Source organism: Topomyia yanbarensis, unplaced genomic scaffold (genome assembly GCF_030247195.1).
Source record: "Topomyia yanbarensis strain Yona2022 unplaced genomic scaffold, ASM3024719v1 HiC_scaffold_228, whole genome shotgun sequence".
Classification (NCBI taxonomy): domain Eukaryota; kingdom Metazoa; phylum Arthropoda; class Insecta; order Diptera; family Culicidae; genus Topomyia; species Topomyia yanbarensis.
Genome location: NW_026683413.1, coordinates 14,503 through 34,848, shown reverse-complemented (window position 1 = coordinate 34,848; position 20,346 = coordinate 14,503). Strand labels below are relative to the sequence as shown.

General features: G+C 37.7%; 1 protein-coding gene across 1 annotated transcript; it reads right to left on the bottom strand.

Moving 5' to 3' along the window:
• Positions 1-3,626: 3,626 nt before the first annotated feature.
• LOC131695000 (uncharacterized) lies at positions 3,627-5,242 on the bottom strand. Its single transcript, XM_058983538.1, has 2 exons — positions 4,745-5,242; positions 3,627-4,615 (listed from the first exon to the last, which is right to left on the bottom strand). Exons 1-2 carry the CDS (start codon positions 5,038-5,040, stop codon positions 3,745-3,747), a joined length of 1,167 nt encoding a protein of 388 aa, XP_058839521.1. The 5' UTR covers positions 5,041-5,242; the 3' UTR covers positions 3,627-3,744.
• Positions 5,243-20,346: the final 15,104 nt, after the last annotated feature.

Sequence of the window (20,346 nt, the reverse complement as noted above, 5' to 3'; positions counted from 1 at the left end):
CACTTTACTATATTCAATTGCCTGTTAAAATACTAGACAAGAAAAATCTATTCTGCACAACAATCTTTTTTTTCTGGAATATATGACCAAACAGACAACTTAGAATTCCAAAACAAATTGAACGTTTCAAGTTCCAGATAACTAATTGAGGTCCATTAATAAAGAAGAAACACCAAATAGTCTTAAACGACGCCGTCAAGTAAAGAAGAACTAAAACGAAGAGATGAAAACAAAAAATGGAAGTTCACTGTATATTAATTTGCCATTTTCCGATGATGGAATTTTCGAAAATATTTTATAACTTTCTGATACAATGGTTCTCAAATTCGTTCAATCCGATTTATTCATTTACTTTATTCAAACATGTTTTTTAATTTCATTCTAAATGGACAATTTTTTCACTTTCTTCATTTCGTTTGTTTATTTTATTCATTTTGAATATTTTACAAATTTTATATACCTATATGATCATCGCTTTTTAATTATTTATTTCTTTTTGCTCATTTGGGTTCATTTTATCTATTTTATTCGATTCAGTTTTTGGATTCACTCTGATCAGTTTATTATTTTCAATCATTTAAATCATTTCACTCACATTTTTCATTCTATGCATTCTATTCATTTTTTCCGGTTCATGCATGTTATTCTATTATTTCATCCAAATAATTTATTCGACACAATTAATTTTTTCTATTAATTTATAACCTTTTAACATCATTTAAGTTTTCATTTTAATCATTAAATTTTCTTCTTTTTATTCATTTTATCAATTTTATTTGTTTTGTTTATTTGATTCGTTCGTTTTATTTATTCATTTCATTTATTTTTAGTTTATGTAATTCATTAATTCCATTCATTTGATTCATTTGATTCATTTGATTCAATTTGTTCATTTCTTTAATTTGAGTCATTTCCCTTATTTATTTTATTAGACTATCTTGAGTCAATTTAATTTATTCTATTAATCTTATAACTATTTTCAAATAGTTTTTCTGTCCAAATTTTGCATTTTATGAGCTAATATAATTTGATTTATGTATTTTAATAATTTGATTTATATTAATCATTCTATTCATTTTATGAATTTGATCGCCTTTTGCCTTTCTCATATTTTTTTCATTCTCTGCTTTATTTTTTTATTTCATTCGTTTTATTGATTTTCTATAATTTTATTCAGTTTATTCGAGGTTTTCGTGCAGGACTAGAAATTGTTGTGCGATTACTTCGCATGAGTTTTGCAAACTAATAAATGATCCATGTGTAAGAAATGTCTCATCTCACTCCTAGGTGGATTAAGTTATTTTTCAGTGTTTATTGCTTTAGTGCAGAAGTATTCATTCCATGTAACTCGCTTTTAGATATTTTTACTGTATAAAATACGGTAATCGAACGAAAATATTTTGAAAGTTATGCACCCAAAAATGTTGCAATTGGCAGAGAAAATCATGGATATTCATAAACCAAATACAACTGGGAAATTTTGTACGAATCGGCGATCGTTTCATTTTGTGGGCGGCCGATTTCTCGTGGAATCCCTCAGTTGTTCTTTCAAAAATATATCAATTAGTAATCTGTTCTCCTTCCACTTAGTGTTCGCAATTTTCCAAAACTGTCGAGGATTATTTCGTAGGTTGTGTTCGAATGGAATAGCGTTTGAATAGAAAAAGATTATGTTACTATGATTTAATTGCCGCAAGGTTCTACTGTATCGATTTTGTTGGCTATTTTCGGCAAACTTAAGATTAATTATAGAAACGAAAGCAATGAAATTGAAAGACGGATTGGTATTCTAGAGCGAATCAGTTATAAACTTAGAACGGAAAACTAGGACTAGGTAGGCTCATAAGAACATGGTCGAAAGGAACTGTGAAGAATCCTTTTCCCTCTGCTAAGTAGGAGTTGGACGTTGCACTCAAGTCTACTGTATGGTCGTTGATAGAACCTAACTAATTATCATGTTATGCCGGCGAGGGAAAAGTATAAAATTTGAGTGGTATCTATACCATTTTAACACCGCCTAAAATGCATTCAAACATACACACATACAAATTGTTAAACTTGTTTGTATCTCGCCGTGCTGGGTCAAATGATACTCACTGCCATGTGCAGTAGTGTGGCTAGGGAAAACGGTTAGGCTCGCTTTAATGTTCTGAAATATCGAGCTAAACATTTTTTGTTGATGTGCGTTCGGTTACTAAATTCGATGAGTACCTGTTTTCCATACATGCCATTGGCACTCTAATATACAGCCATCACACACCTAGCGCCAACTGATTTCTTAAAAGATTTGTGGATGGAATTTGCATGAAATAAACGATAATCAAACATAAATTATTTTTGGGGAAGGTAGGCTATTTCTATGTACACAAATTATTATTTGAAGGTCGAACTGAAAAAGAAAGCCAAAGTAAACACCACAGGGGCGCAAAACTGAGACTCCGCCAAACGCATCAGAAAACCACGTTACGGCTCTGGATATAGGGTTAATTTTTTTTTATAACATGATACCGAAAAAAAATTTAAAAATTTGTTTCAATTTTGTTAGTTATTTATGCCAAATTAACGACGCGAGCCATTATTTAGAAACGCGCACAGATTTTGCTCTATCCAAATCGGTGATACTGCTTGAGTCTCTGTACGGCCATGAGGCATGACGTTAAAGGAAGCAGACTGTCGAGTGTTCGGTGAATTAAAGAGAAGAACGGTAGATAGACCTTCTAAAGTTATGCTCAGCAGAGATGGAAGAGGTCGTCGACTTCGGGATAGACTCCGCTCGAAATGGGCGAATGAATCACGAATCGATAAAAAGAATCGACTCTTCAAAAAGAATGAATGAACCGCGATTCGTTTTTAAAGAACTGCGATTCACTGAAATTGTGGCTAATTATTATGAGCTCAATGAGATCCAACAAGAACAGAATGAGTCGATTTGACAGTTTACCATGCTTTTGAATCTTTAGAGCGAATGAATCAAAATGAATGACAAACAGTGAACACTGTTTGTCTACACGGAATAAAACATCAACAAAACAGCTGTCATATCCAACATAAAGGTAAAATGTGTGCTTCAATCAACCGAAGGTGAAGCAATGTCCTCTTATGGTTTCCAAATTGGCACAGCAACTTTTAGATAGGGCATTTGAAAAGATTTTGACAACATTCGCCAAATCCAACGGTTGCAGCTAAATTTGAGATTGTCAAATGATAGCAGAACCTCTTCTCACACTCATTTGCGATCTAACTATTTGATGGAAGGAATGAAAATTAGTTTACCCTACTCTTTTCGAAATTATGCTAAAACGTACGTACCTTCTTTCTAATAGTGTTCGATAAACATAAAATGAATTAAGCCGATTATTGCAAATGGAACTATGATAGAAAATTACATCAAATATGTGTAACACGAAAACGTTTTTAAAGCCCTGGATTTTTTCTTGTTTTATCTCAAGCAATCATTTTTCAAAGTACTAAAACGAGTCACTGAATCGTCAAAAGAGTTGCTTCATTCTAGTGAGTGAAACGGATACGGTCCACTCATCAAACTGAATCATTTTGCCCATCTCTAAATCGCACCTCGGTTAAAAAGTTTTAGTGTGATTGCATTAACCTTTCGTATTACATGAGAACAGAAAAATCTTAAATTTTACGATAATAAAGAAGCTTTATTACTAGTTTAATTTAATAGTGAAGAAAAACAAAAAGATAAGTTTTTAATGAGTCCATTAAAAAACAACAATTTCTAATTCACTCCAGCTTATTATTCCAAAAAAATGTGCGGAACTCATCTCTAATTTGACGTCCCATTTTAACATTAACGTGATGGCAGGATGCCGTTCTATTAGATTGGGTATTTCGTTGGAAGTTTTCAGCTTCCTGTATCACTCGTTCCACGCCTTCCTTATCAATTAACATATTATGTAAAATACATAATGCCTTTACAATATCTTCTGCTAGCTCAACATCAGTCTCAATTGGTTTCCATAGAATACGCCATTTCGCATTGATGGAACCGAAGGCACATTCAATGCATTTTCTGCCACGAGAGAGTCTAGTATTATAATATTCCGATTCTGTACTGCAATCTCTACGTGCGTAGGGTCGCAAAAGATTTTGAAGAAGAGGATATGCTTCGTCTGCGAGGAAAACATATGGCATAACTATGTTTGTACCTGGTAGATTTCTATCAGGTGGAAGATCCAAATTTCCTTTTCTCAATAATTGGAATAGGTTTGAAGCGTTGAATGTCCCTCCATCGCTCTGCTTGCCGTATCCTCCAACTTCTATAGCAATGAATTTACATCTAGCGTCCGCTACACCTTGCAACACAATGGAGAAAAACTTTTTATAATTATAGAACATTGTTCCAGAGTGTGGTGGACATTGAATGCGTATATGCTTTCCATCGATACTCCCTGCACAGTTGGGGAAATTCCACAGTTCCCAATAATCTTGCGCAATGCTTCTGAATAAAAGCTGCGTTGGTTTCGGCATATGAATTGGTTGCAGCTCCTCCCAAAGAGCGCGACAAGTTTCCTTCACGATATCTCCGATTGTAGATCTTCCAACTCTAAATGAATATGATAATGCCGCAAAAGAGGTTCCGGTAGCAAGAAATCTAAAATACAACTTATATTTCTATTCTTTTGTTATGACACACAAAGAAAAACAAAATAAAATCACCCCCAAATGGGGTATATTGTTTCATTTCAACTTTGTAAGAAAGAATGGAAATGATTTTTCTTACCTTATAGTTATAACTAATTTCTCGCACGGAGTTATCGGAGTTTTAATAAAGTTTGTCCACATTTTCATTAATTTCCGATCAACTATGTCCAGTATATAATCGAATGTAGGGATCGTCATTCGCAAATAGTTATAAAATTTGTCAGGATGCTCCCGTAGTTGGGGGTACAAATGATAAAATTCTCCGTATTTCCTTCGGTCTTGATTGATCGGGTGGATACCGTACTTTTTCTTTTTTCCAAAAATATAATCGCTAATGCTATTTGTTGCAAAATAATCTTCGTCGGAGGAATCCATGCCGAAACCGCAAAATAGTTACACCGACGTTTGTTTGTTTACTCCGCATTGGCTCGCACGCGTCTCATCGCGTTCGCATTCGCAAGCACCGCATCGCGCGACGCATTGGCCCGCGTCGCGTTGAGCGCCGCATCGCGTTCCGCTCGCACTCTGGCGTCACCCTTACAGTAGGCAACCGATTCTGAGATTGACTCATGCATGCATGCAATATGTACGATGTAGGACGTAGTTATAGGTTATTATTGAATGTTTCCCCGTTTGTAGCTCCAGCTGGGACCGCTTTTCCCGTGGGAAGTGTGATTGAGTTGTCATTTTTGCATCGACAGCAAGTGTTGCACCGGTCTCTGATTGGGCAAACCTGGACCAGCTGATATGACGGGTACGGGTTTATCAAAGCTGACACGGATTTTGCGCCCAACTGAAAACCATGTTAATAAAAATGTTGTACATAAATTATTAAAGATCACTGAACATTATTTGCCGAAAGGGAAGTTGTGAGCAGAATAAGCAAACGGAACCCAGGTAAATTGAACGTCGGATTTTCATTCAAATTGCTTTTTTGGTCTCTGTTTACTTCTATTTTCCTCGTTCATTCTTTATTATTTCCCCTTTATTCGACCCATTCGGTTCGGATGGTTCACTGGACAGTATGAACCGATCGGTGAACCGTTTCTGGTGCGATTCAATTCGTTTGTTTGATTGGTTCAATTCCGCGTGACTGCGGATCAGAATTCAATTCGAAAAAAAAAATAAAAAAATGGGTGAAATCCCCAGCTGTTTTTATTATGAATAGTGAATTAGATAAAAAAAGGGTGGGAAAGTGTTTGCATTCGCGCATCGTTCGCCAAACGCTACTGAATTTAAAAGCAGCTTTGAGCAATTCACCTATCAGGAAAATGATTCAATTTTCGAAAGTTGCGTTCTACTGAATTTGTTATTCGCAAATTTTAGGGTTTCAGGGTATTTTGTCAAGAGTTGTTTGGTTGAACGTCGTTCTCCCGTTTTTCATTTGTCCGACGAAGACCACACATGACGAACCTAAACAATCTTGACAAGAGAGAATGTTATTGTTTGTGTACAGATGCTGATTGGAACGATTATATATACTAAGAAAATTTTTCACCCTTGCCTCGAACTGATAACGGCTGGTTCATGAGACCAACACCCTTCTTCGATAGCTAGGCTTTTAAGGAAATTCATTTAACTTTTATATGGTCTCTAAACATCAAACGATGGGTTTTTAAAATTCGATTAATTGTTCTGTGGAAAACCGATCTATTGGGTTTCGCTATCTGCACTCAATTTGTATCATTGTGTTTGATAAACATAGTAAATGCACTCTAAAAGGGCTCACCTGAAACCTCTGTGCCACAAAGCGTTCGCAAAGTGCCGAGACAATCAAATGTATCGAATAAAAAACAGAGTTTTATACGAACAACTTTCCAGCATCCGAGTGGTAACAAAAAAATCAACCCAGGCCAGAATTGGTTCAAGCTAGTGACAGAGGAGGGCACAGAAAAAAAAGCGTGATGCTCACTAACAGAGAACAAAGGAAAACCAACGCAACGGGATCAAACAAAATTGAATGCAATTTGCCTTGACTGTTGATACCTTTTAGCGGAGCGAATTGAACGCTAATGTCCCAATTCCACCCACCCCGTCCCGGTGATGGTAATGATGAAAATGTCAGTTCGTTTTGGTGATTCGAATTTTTGATACGGGACCAGACTAAAACGGAGGGCAAACAAAGTCCAATAGTTGGAAAATATTCATGTTACATCAATTAGCGACGTTGGCTGTGTACTAAATGTTAGGTGAACCATACACAGTTCAAAAGAAAACAGTTAATTTCCTATGAATTAGCTGTAACTAAGAGCATCCATCAAATGTAACGGAATATTATGTGCAGATGTGAAGTAACATCTCTAGTATTTCTGCAAAAGAGTGCGTAGAGTGCATTTTTACGAAACGCTTCATATTCCTTGGTTTCTGTTTCAACGCCTGATAGAGCATTTGGACGCTTCCCTCAATAAGCACACTTTTCAGTATCGTAATGATTGTATGCGCACTTGTTACACCGGGCCTTATGGCTACAACGGCACAGTTGCTTATGTTTAGTGCAATGCATGACAGGTGGCTTGCATAGCCGAGGAGGTAGAATAAACCAGTGCTTTAATAGCTCCACGCACGACTCCATAACTTGAATCGGTGCCCACACCGTCAGTCTCCACTTTGTGGGCTGGCATGTAGACGCGACAGTCTTTCATAAAACATTCATCGTCAGCTTATCTGGGCAAACTTTCGAGATATCTGTCACGGATGAATATTTCTGCCGCAGTTCTATGGTCATCTTTAGAATACTTAGCGGAATATCTTTGATCCGAAAGTGGGCTGCAATGTGTATACTTTTCAACAGGAAATCGGAGTCTTTAATGACGAATCTTGTTCGACATCCATTTTTCCAACATCTGGGTGTTTTTAAAAGAAATAATTTGTGCACGTACCCTGCAGGCGCAAAATAAAACTATAAGAGGGGTGGGCGTAGCGTAGTTGGTAAATCGATTGCCTTCTACGCAGCGCACCTGGGTTCGTGTCCCGACCCCACACTTGTGCTAGCCCTCTAACATACCATGTGAGGCTGACTTGGATGCTCACTAGACTGGTTCAATTTTTTACTTTTAGCTCCACCAGGCTCTACTGATTCCTTTTATGGCCCTTAGTAATTGTGCACCGATCGGTTGTGTCTACGGACCCTCCAAAAATTTCAAAGTTTATATGGAAGTTTGTATGGAAAATCGGTAAACATTGAAAATAAATTCTTAAAAAATCACCTCTTCAATCAATTAATCAGAACAATATATTGCTCTCCCTATCACCTGGTTCACTCTCGATCGTACCACTCTATTACACCCCTGTCGCTCCCCCTGGCATCCCATGTGGGATATTTTTCTTAGGCCCCACTTCTGGCATACCATGTGAGGCTTACTTGGGTGCTCACCGTTTTCATACCATGTGAGGCTGACTTTTGTGCTCACCCTTACCATACCGTGTGAGACTGACTTGGATGCTCACCCTTTCGCTCCTCTGCCACGCCACGAGGCATCGATAGCTAAGCCGACGATCTTGAACCCAGGAGGGAACTTCAGTCCAGAACCCCGTCATACATGAGGTTCCATAGCACTGGCCCTAGGATCGAGCCCCGCGGGACTCCGGCGGTAATCGGAACCCTTTTCTGACCGGCATCGGTCTCGTATAGCAGTACGCGGTTCTGGAAGTAGCTTTCCAGGATCCGGTACAGACCCACCGGTAGGCTAAGCCGGTGTAACGAGAGCGCGATGGTATCCCAGCTTGCGCTGTTGAATGCGTTCTTCACGTAAAGTGTCACTAACGCACAGTATCGAATGCCTCGCCTTTTTCGTTGGATCGCTATTTCGGCAGTCTTTATCACTGAGTTGATAGCGTCCATCGTAGACTTACCCTTCCGAAAGCCAAACTGGTTGCTTGACAGGCCGTCCGTACCTTCTGCGTACGAGGTTAGTCTGTTGAGGATGATCCTCTCAAGCGATTTGCCAATCGTGTCGATCAGACAGATTGGTCTGTACGCCGATGGGTTGCCTGGTGGCTTCCCGGGCTTCGGCAACAACATCAATTTCTACCTTTTCCATCTATTGAGGAAGTGGCATTCGTCAAGGCATCTCTGCGTAGCTAGCCTGAACATGTTCGGGTTCGCTATGATCGCTGCCTTGAGAGCGCTGTTTGGAACTCCATCCGGCCCTGGAGCTTTGTTCATTGCTAGGGAATTGGCCACTGCGAGTAGTTCTTCATTCGTCACCGGAGCCACCATTTCGGCCGTCCCCGCACTGTCTCGTAGTGCAGGTGGCCAGGGGCTTGTGGCTCGAGACGGGAAGAGTACTTCGATAATCCTCGCCAACCGGCCCGGAGCCCGTTCTGGGGGTGAAGAGCCCCCTTGGGTCTTGGCCATCACAATCCTATAGGCCTCACCCCACGAATTCGCGTTGGCACTCTCACACAGGTTGTCGAAACACGCTCTCTTGCTGCTTTTAATGGCCTTGTTAAGGGCCAGTTTTGCAGCTTGAAACACTTCACGGCATTTCTCTCTTGCATCCTAGGTGCGAGCTCATTGCATCCTACGTCTAACTCTGAGGCAGTATCGAGTTTCGCAAGCGCTTCCATTAGCGCTTGACCCCTGCTATTTGTACAGCGGCTGCCCCACTCCACTGCCCAAACGTTAAAGTCTCCCGCTATGACTACCGGTTTTCGGCCCACTAGGTCCGACGAGAGCCTGTCGATCATCTGGTAGAACTGTTCTATTGGCCACCTTGGTGGGGCGTAGCAGCTACAATAGAACACACCATTGATCTTGGCAATCGCCACACCCTCGGCGGAGGGGTGTATTACCTCTTGAACCGGGAACCGTCCCGTTGTACAGATTGCCACCATTCCAGACCCGTCCGACACCCAATTGCCGTTGCCGGCAGGGATGCGGTACGGGTCTGATAAGAGGGCGACATCTCTCCTCGACTCCGAGACCGACTGCCACAGCAGCTGTTGGGCTGCTGCACAATGGTTAAGATTTAGCTGTGTGACGTTCACGGCTTCTTCTTATTTAACTCACCGAAGGGACACGAAGGTCCGCCCATAGCATGTTTATGGGCTTGCTTCTTAGCGGTGCAGATAAGGCACTTGTGTGCCTTAGTGCACCCCCGCTTTTTATGTCCCTCCTCGCCGCAGCGACGACATAGTTTGCTCCTATCTATGCCTTTGCACTCGTAGGCTTTGTGGCCGGACTCCAGGCACCGATAGCACCTATCCACTGAAGGCGGTTGGGGTATACTAATAGGGCATACCGACCAGCCGATCTTCAGCTTCCCTTTCTCGGTTACCTTTTTGGCATCCGCCTTCAGTAGCCTGAGGTAGGCTACTTGGGTGCCAGAGGGTCCGTCTCTCAATCGCACAGAGGCCCGCTCGATTGTGACGTCGCAATGTTCCTTAACGGCTGCGACGACGTCTTCTGCGGTCGTGAACTCGTCCAGATGCTTGCACTGGAGAGTCATTTCCGCTCCTAGCGACCTGACTTGGGCGCCTTCTCCAAGGACCTCTTGGGCCAAGGCCTTGTATACCGCACTAGATTGTGCGCCTCGCTTCAGCACCAGAAGCATTTCTCCCGTGTTGGTGCGTCTCACGCTACGCACATCTTGCCCAAGGGCCAAAAGGCTTTCGGCCGCCTTCATCGACTTTAGGACATCGGCATATTTGTCCTTGTCGGTTTTCAACCACAAGGCCTCGCCTCTGTCCTTGGCCTTCTTCGCGGGCCGCGGTACCTCCGGTGTCGGTGCCGGCTTCTTCCTGGTGACCATCGTCCAGGGGTTTGGGCCCCCCTGCCCCGGTCGCGCCGGGTTGCTGGTACCAACGCTCTGCTCAGCGAGGTCACTCTCGCCCTCGCTTACCTCGCCCAAACGGCGTTTGACCTTAACGGTTGCACGCCGTGTGGTGTCGCTTTTTGCGCCCTCGCCTGGCGACTTCCTAGGGCGCTTCGCGTTCGACGCCGTCTTGCGATTGCCCTTGCCCTTACCTTTTACCTTCGAGGGGAACTCGGCCGCCGCTTCAAGCGACGTGGCTGCTCCATAGAAGGTGAAGGACACTGTCTGAGTGCCCGTATCGACCTTCTCTTTTCCCTCCTTCTTGGAGGCCACTGTCTGGGTTTCTCTGTCGGACTTCTCCCGACATTCCACCCTCTTGGCATAAGCCTGCTGTTTCTGTCTTGCGACACGAACAGTTTTTCGGAGTTCCAGGAGACTCTGTTTTAGCGCCGACCAGTGGCAAGTTGCTATTCGCTGTTGTCATTTCAAAGCGACAGTTTTATTTCTTACACAAGTTGAAAGCTTTACTTGTGTGTCAGTTCTCAGTGATGAGAACAATTAATTTGATTTAATTTAAATGATTTATTGGACTAAAAGAAAGCCAATGAATATGACAATGAAGCATATGTTCTTCGTGCTGATATGACTGCTGCAAATTGGTAACTGGCCTCTGATTCTTCTCGCGAAATGTCAACCATCATATAGGGTTCGTCGCGGTTGCGGTAATTACCGCATAAAAAAATTGATAAAGTGATAATTTTGGTTATTCTAAATTGATAAACAGACTGCTATTACGAAAGAAAATCTAGCTCTGTCCGAAATATTTTGACGCTATTATTTTTACTACATATTTTGGACACTAATTATTTTATACTTCTAAGTAAAACTTCACAAACTAACCATTTCAAATACATAAAATGCAAGATCCAAATAGAGACAAAATTATTAGATAATTTAAAAACAATAAATTTGCACTCTTAAATCCAATTTAAAAGTGCATCACTTCTCCCGATTTTTGTTGGAAATCGTTGAATTATGAATCGTTTCCGATATCAATTTTTCAACTGTGAATTTTGATTAATTTAAAGAAATTTGAGATGAACTAATTATGCTGGGACTTAAACACAACCCAAAGAATATAATTATCTTCATCAAACCAAACGAATTAGGAGTAATTGGTAGTAAAGGATACAAATGTATGAAAAGCGTCCAAAAATTAGGAGAGGTCCAAATTAGGCTGATTATTCTATCATTCGTTCAACAACATCGTATTTCTATCTTCGATGATTTTGGCAGATTGCACACTGACTTCATCATGTATGACTTAGGAAGTGGTAAGTAGGAGTTCATACCAATCCAACCCATATTAAAACCAAATATGGCGTCGTTCTTATTGATGAAATACAATATGTTTTTATTTTACTGTATTGGAATATATGCGCTACTATATAGAAGTACTGGTATTTCAACTTCAATTTTTTTTATTTGAATTCCTTTAAGAATGAACTACGTAAATGCGAAAATCATCCATTTCATTTTCATATGTCAAAAGCATTGAAAATATGACAATTTAAGGAAAAAATACTTCATTTCTTATTACATTTTTATTCCATTTTTTTAATGAACTGAAGGGTTGCTAAAATAAAAGTTTTCCTTTTACTGCAGTAGAACGTTTTTGAATGTATAATGTTTGCCTTAAAATGTGCGGAATTGTATTAATAGAAAATTCAAAAGTTGATTTTTTCTTAAACAATACATTCTGAGGAGTCTCTTAAAGTTAAATTTCGTGTAAATAAGAATAACATTTTATTATATATGGTTATACAAATGAACAATTTTTCAACAAAATTTTTAAAAATATAAAAATTTTACCGCATTTACCGCATTACCGCGCGGTGCGGTGCGGTAAATAAAGTGCGGTTGCGGTAAGCGGTGCGGTTTTATTATTTTTGTGCGGTTGCGGTGCGGGCAATCCATTTACCGTCCACATCCGCACCGCGACGAACCCTATCCTCATATATGATTCAACAGTTATCATTTCACTCCGGCAAGATCATGCGTATTTCTCACGCACAATACCCAGTGGATTAGTTTCCTGGTTGGTCAAATAAACACTGAACAAACAAAGAAATTAGTTTGATCAGTCCAAATAAACGTCAGCTCGATTGGCATCAACCGGCGGATACGTGTTCTTTTACAATGCCATCAAATCAAAGAACATTTAAAATTACATGCGACAGAATATGTGCAATTCTGAATATAATAAAATGAAGACTACTTAATTATTTGCAATAAAATAAGATTAAAATTAGTTGCATAATCAAGGTGGTTTATTTTCAAAGATAGCACTGTTGATGAATCACATTAGGTGATAAGGGATGCGGACGAAAATAGCCGACCACCGCTTGGATTTCCTGGAATATAAAAATGATGATAAAATGTAAAATAGTTTAGGATTAGTTAAACAGGAATAAACTGAAACTTTATCCAAAGCCTTCAAAAAATCTTGCTTGTTTCAGAGAACTTACTCCGAAGAAGAAAGTGCTTCAAGTAGCCTAACCTTTCATTTGGGAGGTGAACCAGAAGCCTTTTCGACATGTGGTTGTTTTGTAACACCATGTTTTTCTAAAATTACCACAGTTAAGTACAACATCGAATTTCAGCGAATACTCTTCCCCAACTTAATTCGTAAATTTCCGATTTGAATATCATTTTCATTCAACCGCGCGCCGAAGCGAACCAGCTAAGCACCCGCGAAGTGTCACTTGTCGCTTGTGCAAGCTCTCCGAAATTTCCCTAATTCACCGCAAATTTCTACAACATTACCCACCCACAATTAACAGATTAGCTCAAAAGATGCTTCCAACAAACACCCACGGCCACCGCACAGCACCCACCCCGTTCCACACAGCGAAGTGTAAATGGTCGCCGAAAATTGTTCGCTGTCATTTTACGGCGCCTCATCTATTATAGGTGCTCTCAAGCGAGAAGGATTGTGCGAGGTCCTTTCCACTTTAGAGGCTTTCTGCTTTTCATCCTCCTCTACATAGCAAGCGCACGCTGGCTGCCGCGGTGACGTTGTCGGAGGAAAAAGCGAACAAAAAAAACAACTTTCGTCTTCCAAAAAAAAAAAAAAGAAAAGGCCAAGGATGAATGCGATTCTCGTCACTTTACGCGCCCTCCACCATTACAGTAAATATCGACCAATGTAAATTATCTTCTCATTTCGCATGCTTGAGGGTTTTCGTGAAAAATGATATTTCGCGTGTGAATAATTTATTCGTTTCGGGGTACAGTCGGTGCAGAAGTGATCTTCATCGCGGCTCCGAATTTCACTAGTCGAGAGATTAGGAACAATTTTCTTGCTGATAAAATGAAAACCTTTCAAGTGACGAGCAGCAAACGATAGGCAGACTGACCGGTTTGTTTAAGGGGTAAGCGTTACGTACGAATATGCCGATTAGAGGAGTAGGGCGAGGGGAGGCATAAAACTTTTCCTCGTTCCTGCGATTTTTTTCCACATCGTGTAACACCGAAAAAAGGATAGCTTTCCTTTGCATAACGATCTACGGTTCGTCAGTGGCAGTCACTTTTGGCAGTATTTTCATTGGCACGCTCCATTTATTTGCTGGTCTCGATGTCTTCCTCCACCCCTCCAAAAAGCACACCCGGCGTACGAAAACCGTATAGGAAGATTGGGACAGCGAGAGTACATTGGCTCTCTGCTATTGAATTTAGAGGGAAAACCTCGAAATAACAGCCATCGAAATGGAAATAAACAAAGTTCATGTTTGTTTTTCCAACAGGAGGCTTTCTGGCACTGTTCGATTTGGCAGTAAGTCGGTCTTCAGACACATTGCCGATTCCAAAGTAAACGTCGGGAAACGGGCCGGGAGTGATATAGTGTGGGGAGGGTTGTAGCTTATCCGGCGTTTCGAAATGCGTGACAGATGTGCGACATGATTTCTGCTTATGGAATAGAACTTCACTTTAAAGTTTTCTGTTTTAAGACATGGACAGATCGAAATATTGGTAGGATCGTTTTTTCAATGTTTTCTCGAAGTACGAACAAATGTCACATGTCTTCCAACTCGAAATTATAGAAATAATTAATAGTTTCGAAAACCTGATAAATTACTACACCATGCTATAAATCTCCTTAGTGGAGAAAATTTAAAACCATTTTAGCGCATGAAGAGTTCAAAACCTACACATAACTAAATTAGTTATTTTGCGTTACGACTCCGTCTCATCAGAATCCGACAGTAACTTGGTGATAGGACTAAGCTAGCGCCGAACACTATTTGTTTTCTTGATCGGAACTCCTTTTCTTGCGGGACACCACGTAGGACTAGGGGTTTGCTCAGAAACACAAATAGTACTCTCGTTTTTTAGAGCCAACATCAATTCGGCGCTAGCGTAGTCCTGTCACTAAATTAATGTCGGACTCTGATAAAATGAAGTCGAAACACGAATTCAGTTAAATTACCCTGTTCCATATATTAAACTAGCTTTTCATGTATCAGGTATATGAGCTCAACTAGCAATAATTGCAACAGTACACACGCTTCGTCGGTATGGGTCGTTTGACATAAGATCATTTACAGTCGTTAACAACCAGCTCATGATTGAAAGATTATGGGGTTTGCGAAACAAAACATTTCATTGTTTCCTTTCTTAAAAAAACAAGACTGGTACTTAAACGCGAAAGTAAATATAACCTGAATTTTGTATATCGATCAAACTGGAATGCGAAACGGAAAATTAGTTTGCGTAAAAATATGACATCAAGATTTTCGGCTATCAGAAGATTTTATTTTTGGGAAATGATTCTTTCTATAAATTATGAATCCTGGCAACGGTTTTTTATGCGGATTGACCTTATTATTTTAAAGGACTCGCACTTTCAGCTCGATTCAAAGATAACCCAAATGCTAAATGCATTCATGTCCGCTCCTTTTTCCTGTTGTCGAAGTAGAGCTCAAAAGTTAAATCTTCAATAATTTATTCCCGCTTGCCCAGCCCCGGTTTTGTTAGCGTTTTAGTTCTCGTGTTTTTCGTTTTCATTGTTTAGTTTTCTTATTTTTTGTTTTTTTCATTTTTGAATCTGGTTTTTGTTCTTTTTTGTTTTATTCTTTTTTCCGTTTTCGTTATTCTTTTTCTTTTATCCGTTTTCTTCGTTTTTGTGATTCTTTTCTGTTTTTTTTGTTTTACTCGATATTCGACTTTTGCTTTTTGTTTTGGTATTTCGGTTCTTTTTTGTTTCGTTCGTTTATATTTAATCGTTTGGTTTTTCAGTTTTTTTCCTTTCGTGTTTTTTTTGTTTACGTGGTTTTTGTCTTTTGTTCTGTTGTTTTTGTTTATTAATTTTGTTTTCGTGGTTTTTGTATTTTCTTCTGTTGCTTTTGTTTATTAATGTTTATCGTTTTTTTTTAATTTTGTCGTTGTTATTTATCTTTGTTTCATTATCATATCTATTTTTTGGTTTTTTAATTAAATCGTTTATTTTTTGCTCTTTCGGTTGTTCGTTTTTGTTTTGTTTTTTCATTTTCGTTATCGTTAATTATCTTTGTTTCATTATCATCTCTATTTTTTGCTTTTTCATTAAATCGTTTATTTTTTGCTCTTTCGTTTGTTCGTTTTCGTTTAGTTTTGTCATTTTCGTTATCGTTTTTTTGGATTTTAGTTTTTTCTACAGTTCTTTTTTATTTTTCCGCTTTTTCTTTTTCTGCTGTTTTTCCTTTAATTATTTTTTCTATTTTTTGTTTGCTTTTTCCTGTTTACTCATTTCTATGCTCTTCGAACACTTTTGTTAGTTAGTCTTAGTTTTACCGTTTTGTTGTTTTTCTATTTGTATGTTTTCTCGTTTTGCCGTTTTTTTTGTTTGCCGATTTTTGATTCCGGTTTCTTTTGTTTTTTGGATTGTTTTTGTTCACTCGTTTTGGTATTTTTTTTCCAAATTTTTGTAGGTTGGTTTATTTGTATTTTCGCTCTTTCGTTTTTTTTTCTTTTTTCATTTTTACGTCGTTTCTCTTTGGTTTATTCGTTATCTTAATTTTTTTTGTTCCTCAGTGGTTTTCGTTCTTTTCTTTTTTCGTTATTTTTGTTCTTTCTGTTACGCATTCTTTCGTTCCTTTTAGTTCTATCTTTATTTTGTTTTATTTTTAATGCCTTGTTTTGTCTTTTATATTTGCTTTCTTCCCTTTTTTAAACTTTTGTTATTCTTTCTTTGATTTTTAGCTTATTTTTTATTTTTGTTTTACTCGGTTTTCGCTTGCTTATTTATTTTTATTTTCGTGTGTTTGCCTCATTTATTTTCCTGTTTCTTTGCTTTTTTCGTTTTTTTTCTTCCAATAGTTTTTTCATTTTCTTGTTCTTTTTTGTTTCGATTTTTGGTTTCATTTTTTTTAGTTTTTTTTACTTATTCGTTTTTTCGTTAATTTGTAGAGTAATACTCTTGTTACCTTATCCTACTTCGTTCCAAAAGGAATCTTCAATTATTTATTTGCGCTTGCCCTGCCCCATATTTGATATCATATTTGTTTTCGTTCTCTCGTTCTAGTTTTCTCGCTTTCTATTTTTGTTTTCGTTGTTTCGTGTTTTGAATTTTTTTATTGTTGTTTCCGTTTTTTTGTTTCATACTGTTTTATTGTTTTATTTTCGGTTTGCTAATCTTCATTTTTTTCTGTTCGTTTTTCTGATTCTTTTGTTTCTTAAATGATTAGTTATTTCATTTTTTTGTATGTTTTTTATTTCTTCGTTTTTTGTATGTTTGTTTTTTGTGTTTCGCTTTAGTTTCGATTTTTCTGTATTTTGTTCGTTTATTTTCCTTTTTGTGTTTCTCAGTTTCTCATTTTTATCAATTTTTTCGTTCTGTCTTCTTATTCTTTATTTTTGTTTTTTTTTGTTAATTCATTTCTTTATTGTTTTTGTTTTCTGAATCATTTCTGTTCCTTAAATTATTTGTTTTTTTGTTTTGTGTGGTTTTTTTTTACTTTCTCAGAGTTTCAGTTTTTTCGTTTTTTGTATGTTCGTTTTTTGTTTGCATTTTTTTGTTTCTTTTTCTGTATTTTTTCGTTTATTTTTCTTCCACTACTTCTTTTCGTTTTTCTCGGCTTATCATTTTTATCATTTATTGTTTCCAATTTTTGTTTTCGTCATTTGTGTTTTTTTAGATTTAAAGAATAAAAATATCGTTTTTTTTGTTCTGTCTTTTTCATATTTATTTTTGTTTTTTTTTTGTTTTTGATAATTCATTTCGTTATTGTTCGTTGCCTACTGTTCATTCGTTTAATTGTTTATGTTTTCATTTCACTTTTTGTTTTGTTAATTCGTTTTTAATGTTTCTAATTCACAAGTTTTAGTTTTTCCATTTGTTCGTTTTCTAGTTTTGTTCGCTGTTTATCCATATCTTCTTTTTTGTTTTCTTTTTCTTGGTTCGTTTATGTCTCTCATATTTGCTTCATTTTGTTTTTTTGTTGCGTTTTCTTATTCATTCTGTTCATTTTATTTTTTTGGTCGATTCGGTTTTCGTTTTTTGATGCTTTATTCGCTTCAAGTTTTTCTGTTTCTTCTTTTATTCATTTTTTGTTTTTATGTCATTGCAGGCTTTTGTTTTTTCGTTTGCTTAATTTTGTAGCCCCTTCGTTCTTTTTTTTATTCGTATCGGTCTGGTTTTTAATGCATTTTATTTTTTTCGCATTATTCGATTTTCCGTTACTTTTATTTCCGTTTTTGGTTTTTTCCTTTTAATATATAATTTGTGTCTCTTGCTTTCTTGTATTTTTTTAAATTTTTGTCGCTTTTTCATTATTTTTATTTTAATTTTTTCAAAGATTGTTCGTTTCCATGTTTTTTTTTCGTTTTTTGGTTAAACAATTTTTTTCATTTTAATTCTTCTATTTTTTGTTGATTCTTGTATTTTTCTTTATTCATTTTTTCGGTTTTATTCCTCTTTTTCGTAATTGTTTTTTTAGTTCCTTCTCTATTTGTTTTTTTTTATTTCTTTGTACAGTGTGGATCCGTTTTTATCAGCTCCATGGTGATTTTTATAGTGACAAAATGGGGAAATAGACGAAATCGGGAATATTTTTTCCTTTTCCCGAGAATTTAGTTTCGAAATGAACGCTCACAACACGTTCATAATAAAATAAATTTCCATTGGGAGTAAAAATTTAACAAAAATTTGATATTGTATACAATATACAATTGCATATTTCACATTTGTTCGATAAGGACAATATGCTCAAAAAAGATTTTCTCGAATTTTACTTGGTTCGCCTGCTAGAGACCATCAGTTGGATTTTCATATAAGGCTGACAAAATCGTGTCAAAAACTGAAATAATCTGTCTGGGGACTGAAAAAAGTGGATTTTCACTGTATTTTCGTGTTTCCCTGTCTGTCAGCTTTTTGTTTTGTTTATTCTGTTCATTTGTTAGTATTCATTTTTTTTTATTTTCGCGTTTTTGTTTCATTGTTTTTTTAAATTTATTTTTGTGGTTCATTGATCTTCGAACGACGATTGACGATTGACGATTGGCGATTGACGATTGACGATTGACGATTGACGATTGACGATTGACGATTGACGATTGACGATTGACGATTGACGATTGACGATTGACGATTTACGATTTACGATTTACGATTTACGATTTACGATTTACGATTTACAATTTACGATTTACGAGTCACGATTTTTGATTTTCGATTTTTCTTCGTATTAGTTCTAGTTTTCGTTTTGTTTCTTCGATACAAAACTTTTACGTGATTGTACACATAAATGCAAACGTGAATGTAATTTTGTGCATGTGTATACTGATTAGATTGGCACCAAAATTAATTTTTTTGAAACACCGTCGAATAAGCAAACTTCAACAAAAGTGAATGTTAGTGGCAATTTGATCTTCATACGTAAATTTAGTATTTTGAGCGTTGATGGCGTTTAGTACGCTAGAAAAAGTAATAGTATCCAGAGCACCAAACACTATCAGATACCACGAAATAGGTTCCTTCAGTTGTCTATTTTAGTGGCAGCACATCGTGCAGCAGCATTAAAAAAAGAACGTGTCTTATAACACTTCTATTGAGTTGTCTTAGTTGTTCATCTTAGATGGCTGTTTCAGTGAAGTATCTTGTACTGGGTCCATCAATGAATTCCTAATATAAAAGAGTAGTGGTATATAACGAAAACCTAATCTATTTTGGGAGGCTTTTCCTTTTTAGATAGAGGCCGAATATACCAAAATCAAATTGTGTGCTTTTCCCTCCGTATTACCGTCAATTGGTTTATTTACAAAACTTTGGAATTCTTTCATCTAATAGCCTCATTCAAGATAATTGGCTTGATTCAGAATATCTAGTTCCTAAACGCACATATTTCACAACAACAGAACATCCCACATTTATTTTACGATTCATTGAACTCAAATTGACAGCACCAAGTTAACCTCCGACCGATTGACCCCAATACGTCTCTTAATTCGCTCCGTCGCCTCACAAGCAGGCAGGCGGTAAATCCGACTAACACCGGAAGTTGCAAAATAAAAAAAAACCCCGCCCGCATTACATTCTACCTTTTTCCCCCTTCGCAGCTCATCACCCAGCTTTATTTACACTGCTACTGAATGGGAAGCTATCAAAACGTTAATGAGGGTAGGCTAAGAAACTGCTGCGGTGCCACCGGGGATGCTACACGCAACCAAATCCGGTCCAGCATTTGTGCCGAACTGGGGAACGAAACACGAACAAGTTTCTGTTTGGGTGCATTCAGTTAAGCCGAGCAGCACTGATTGCTGGAAAAGAGCCAGGGAAAATGCGCTACTCGGAGAAGGATAATGAGTCTTCTTTTATCACACACCCGTACAAATACCACCCGGGGAAGATCCCAAGAGAGAGAAAAAAACTGGAATGAAAACAGCAGCC

Excerpts from the sequence above, each read along its gene's own strand:
- LOC131695000 (XM_058983538.1), bottom strand. The coding sequence starts at position 5,040 with ATGGATTCCTCCGACGAAGATTATTTTGCAACAAATAGCATTAGCGAT. Across the intron at positions 4,616-4,744 it reads AAATTAGTTATAACTATAAG|ATTTCTTGCTACCGGAACCT; the intron begins GTAAGAAAAATC and ends GTTGTATTTTAG.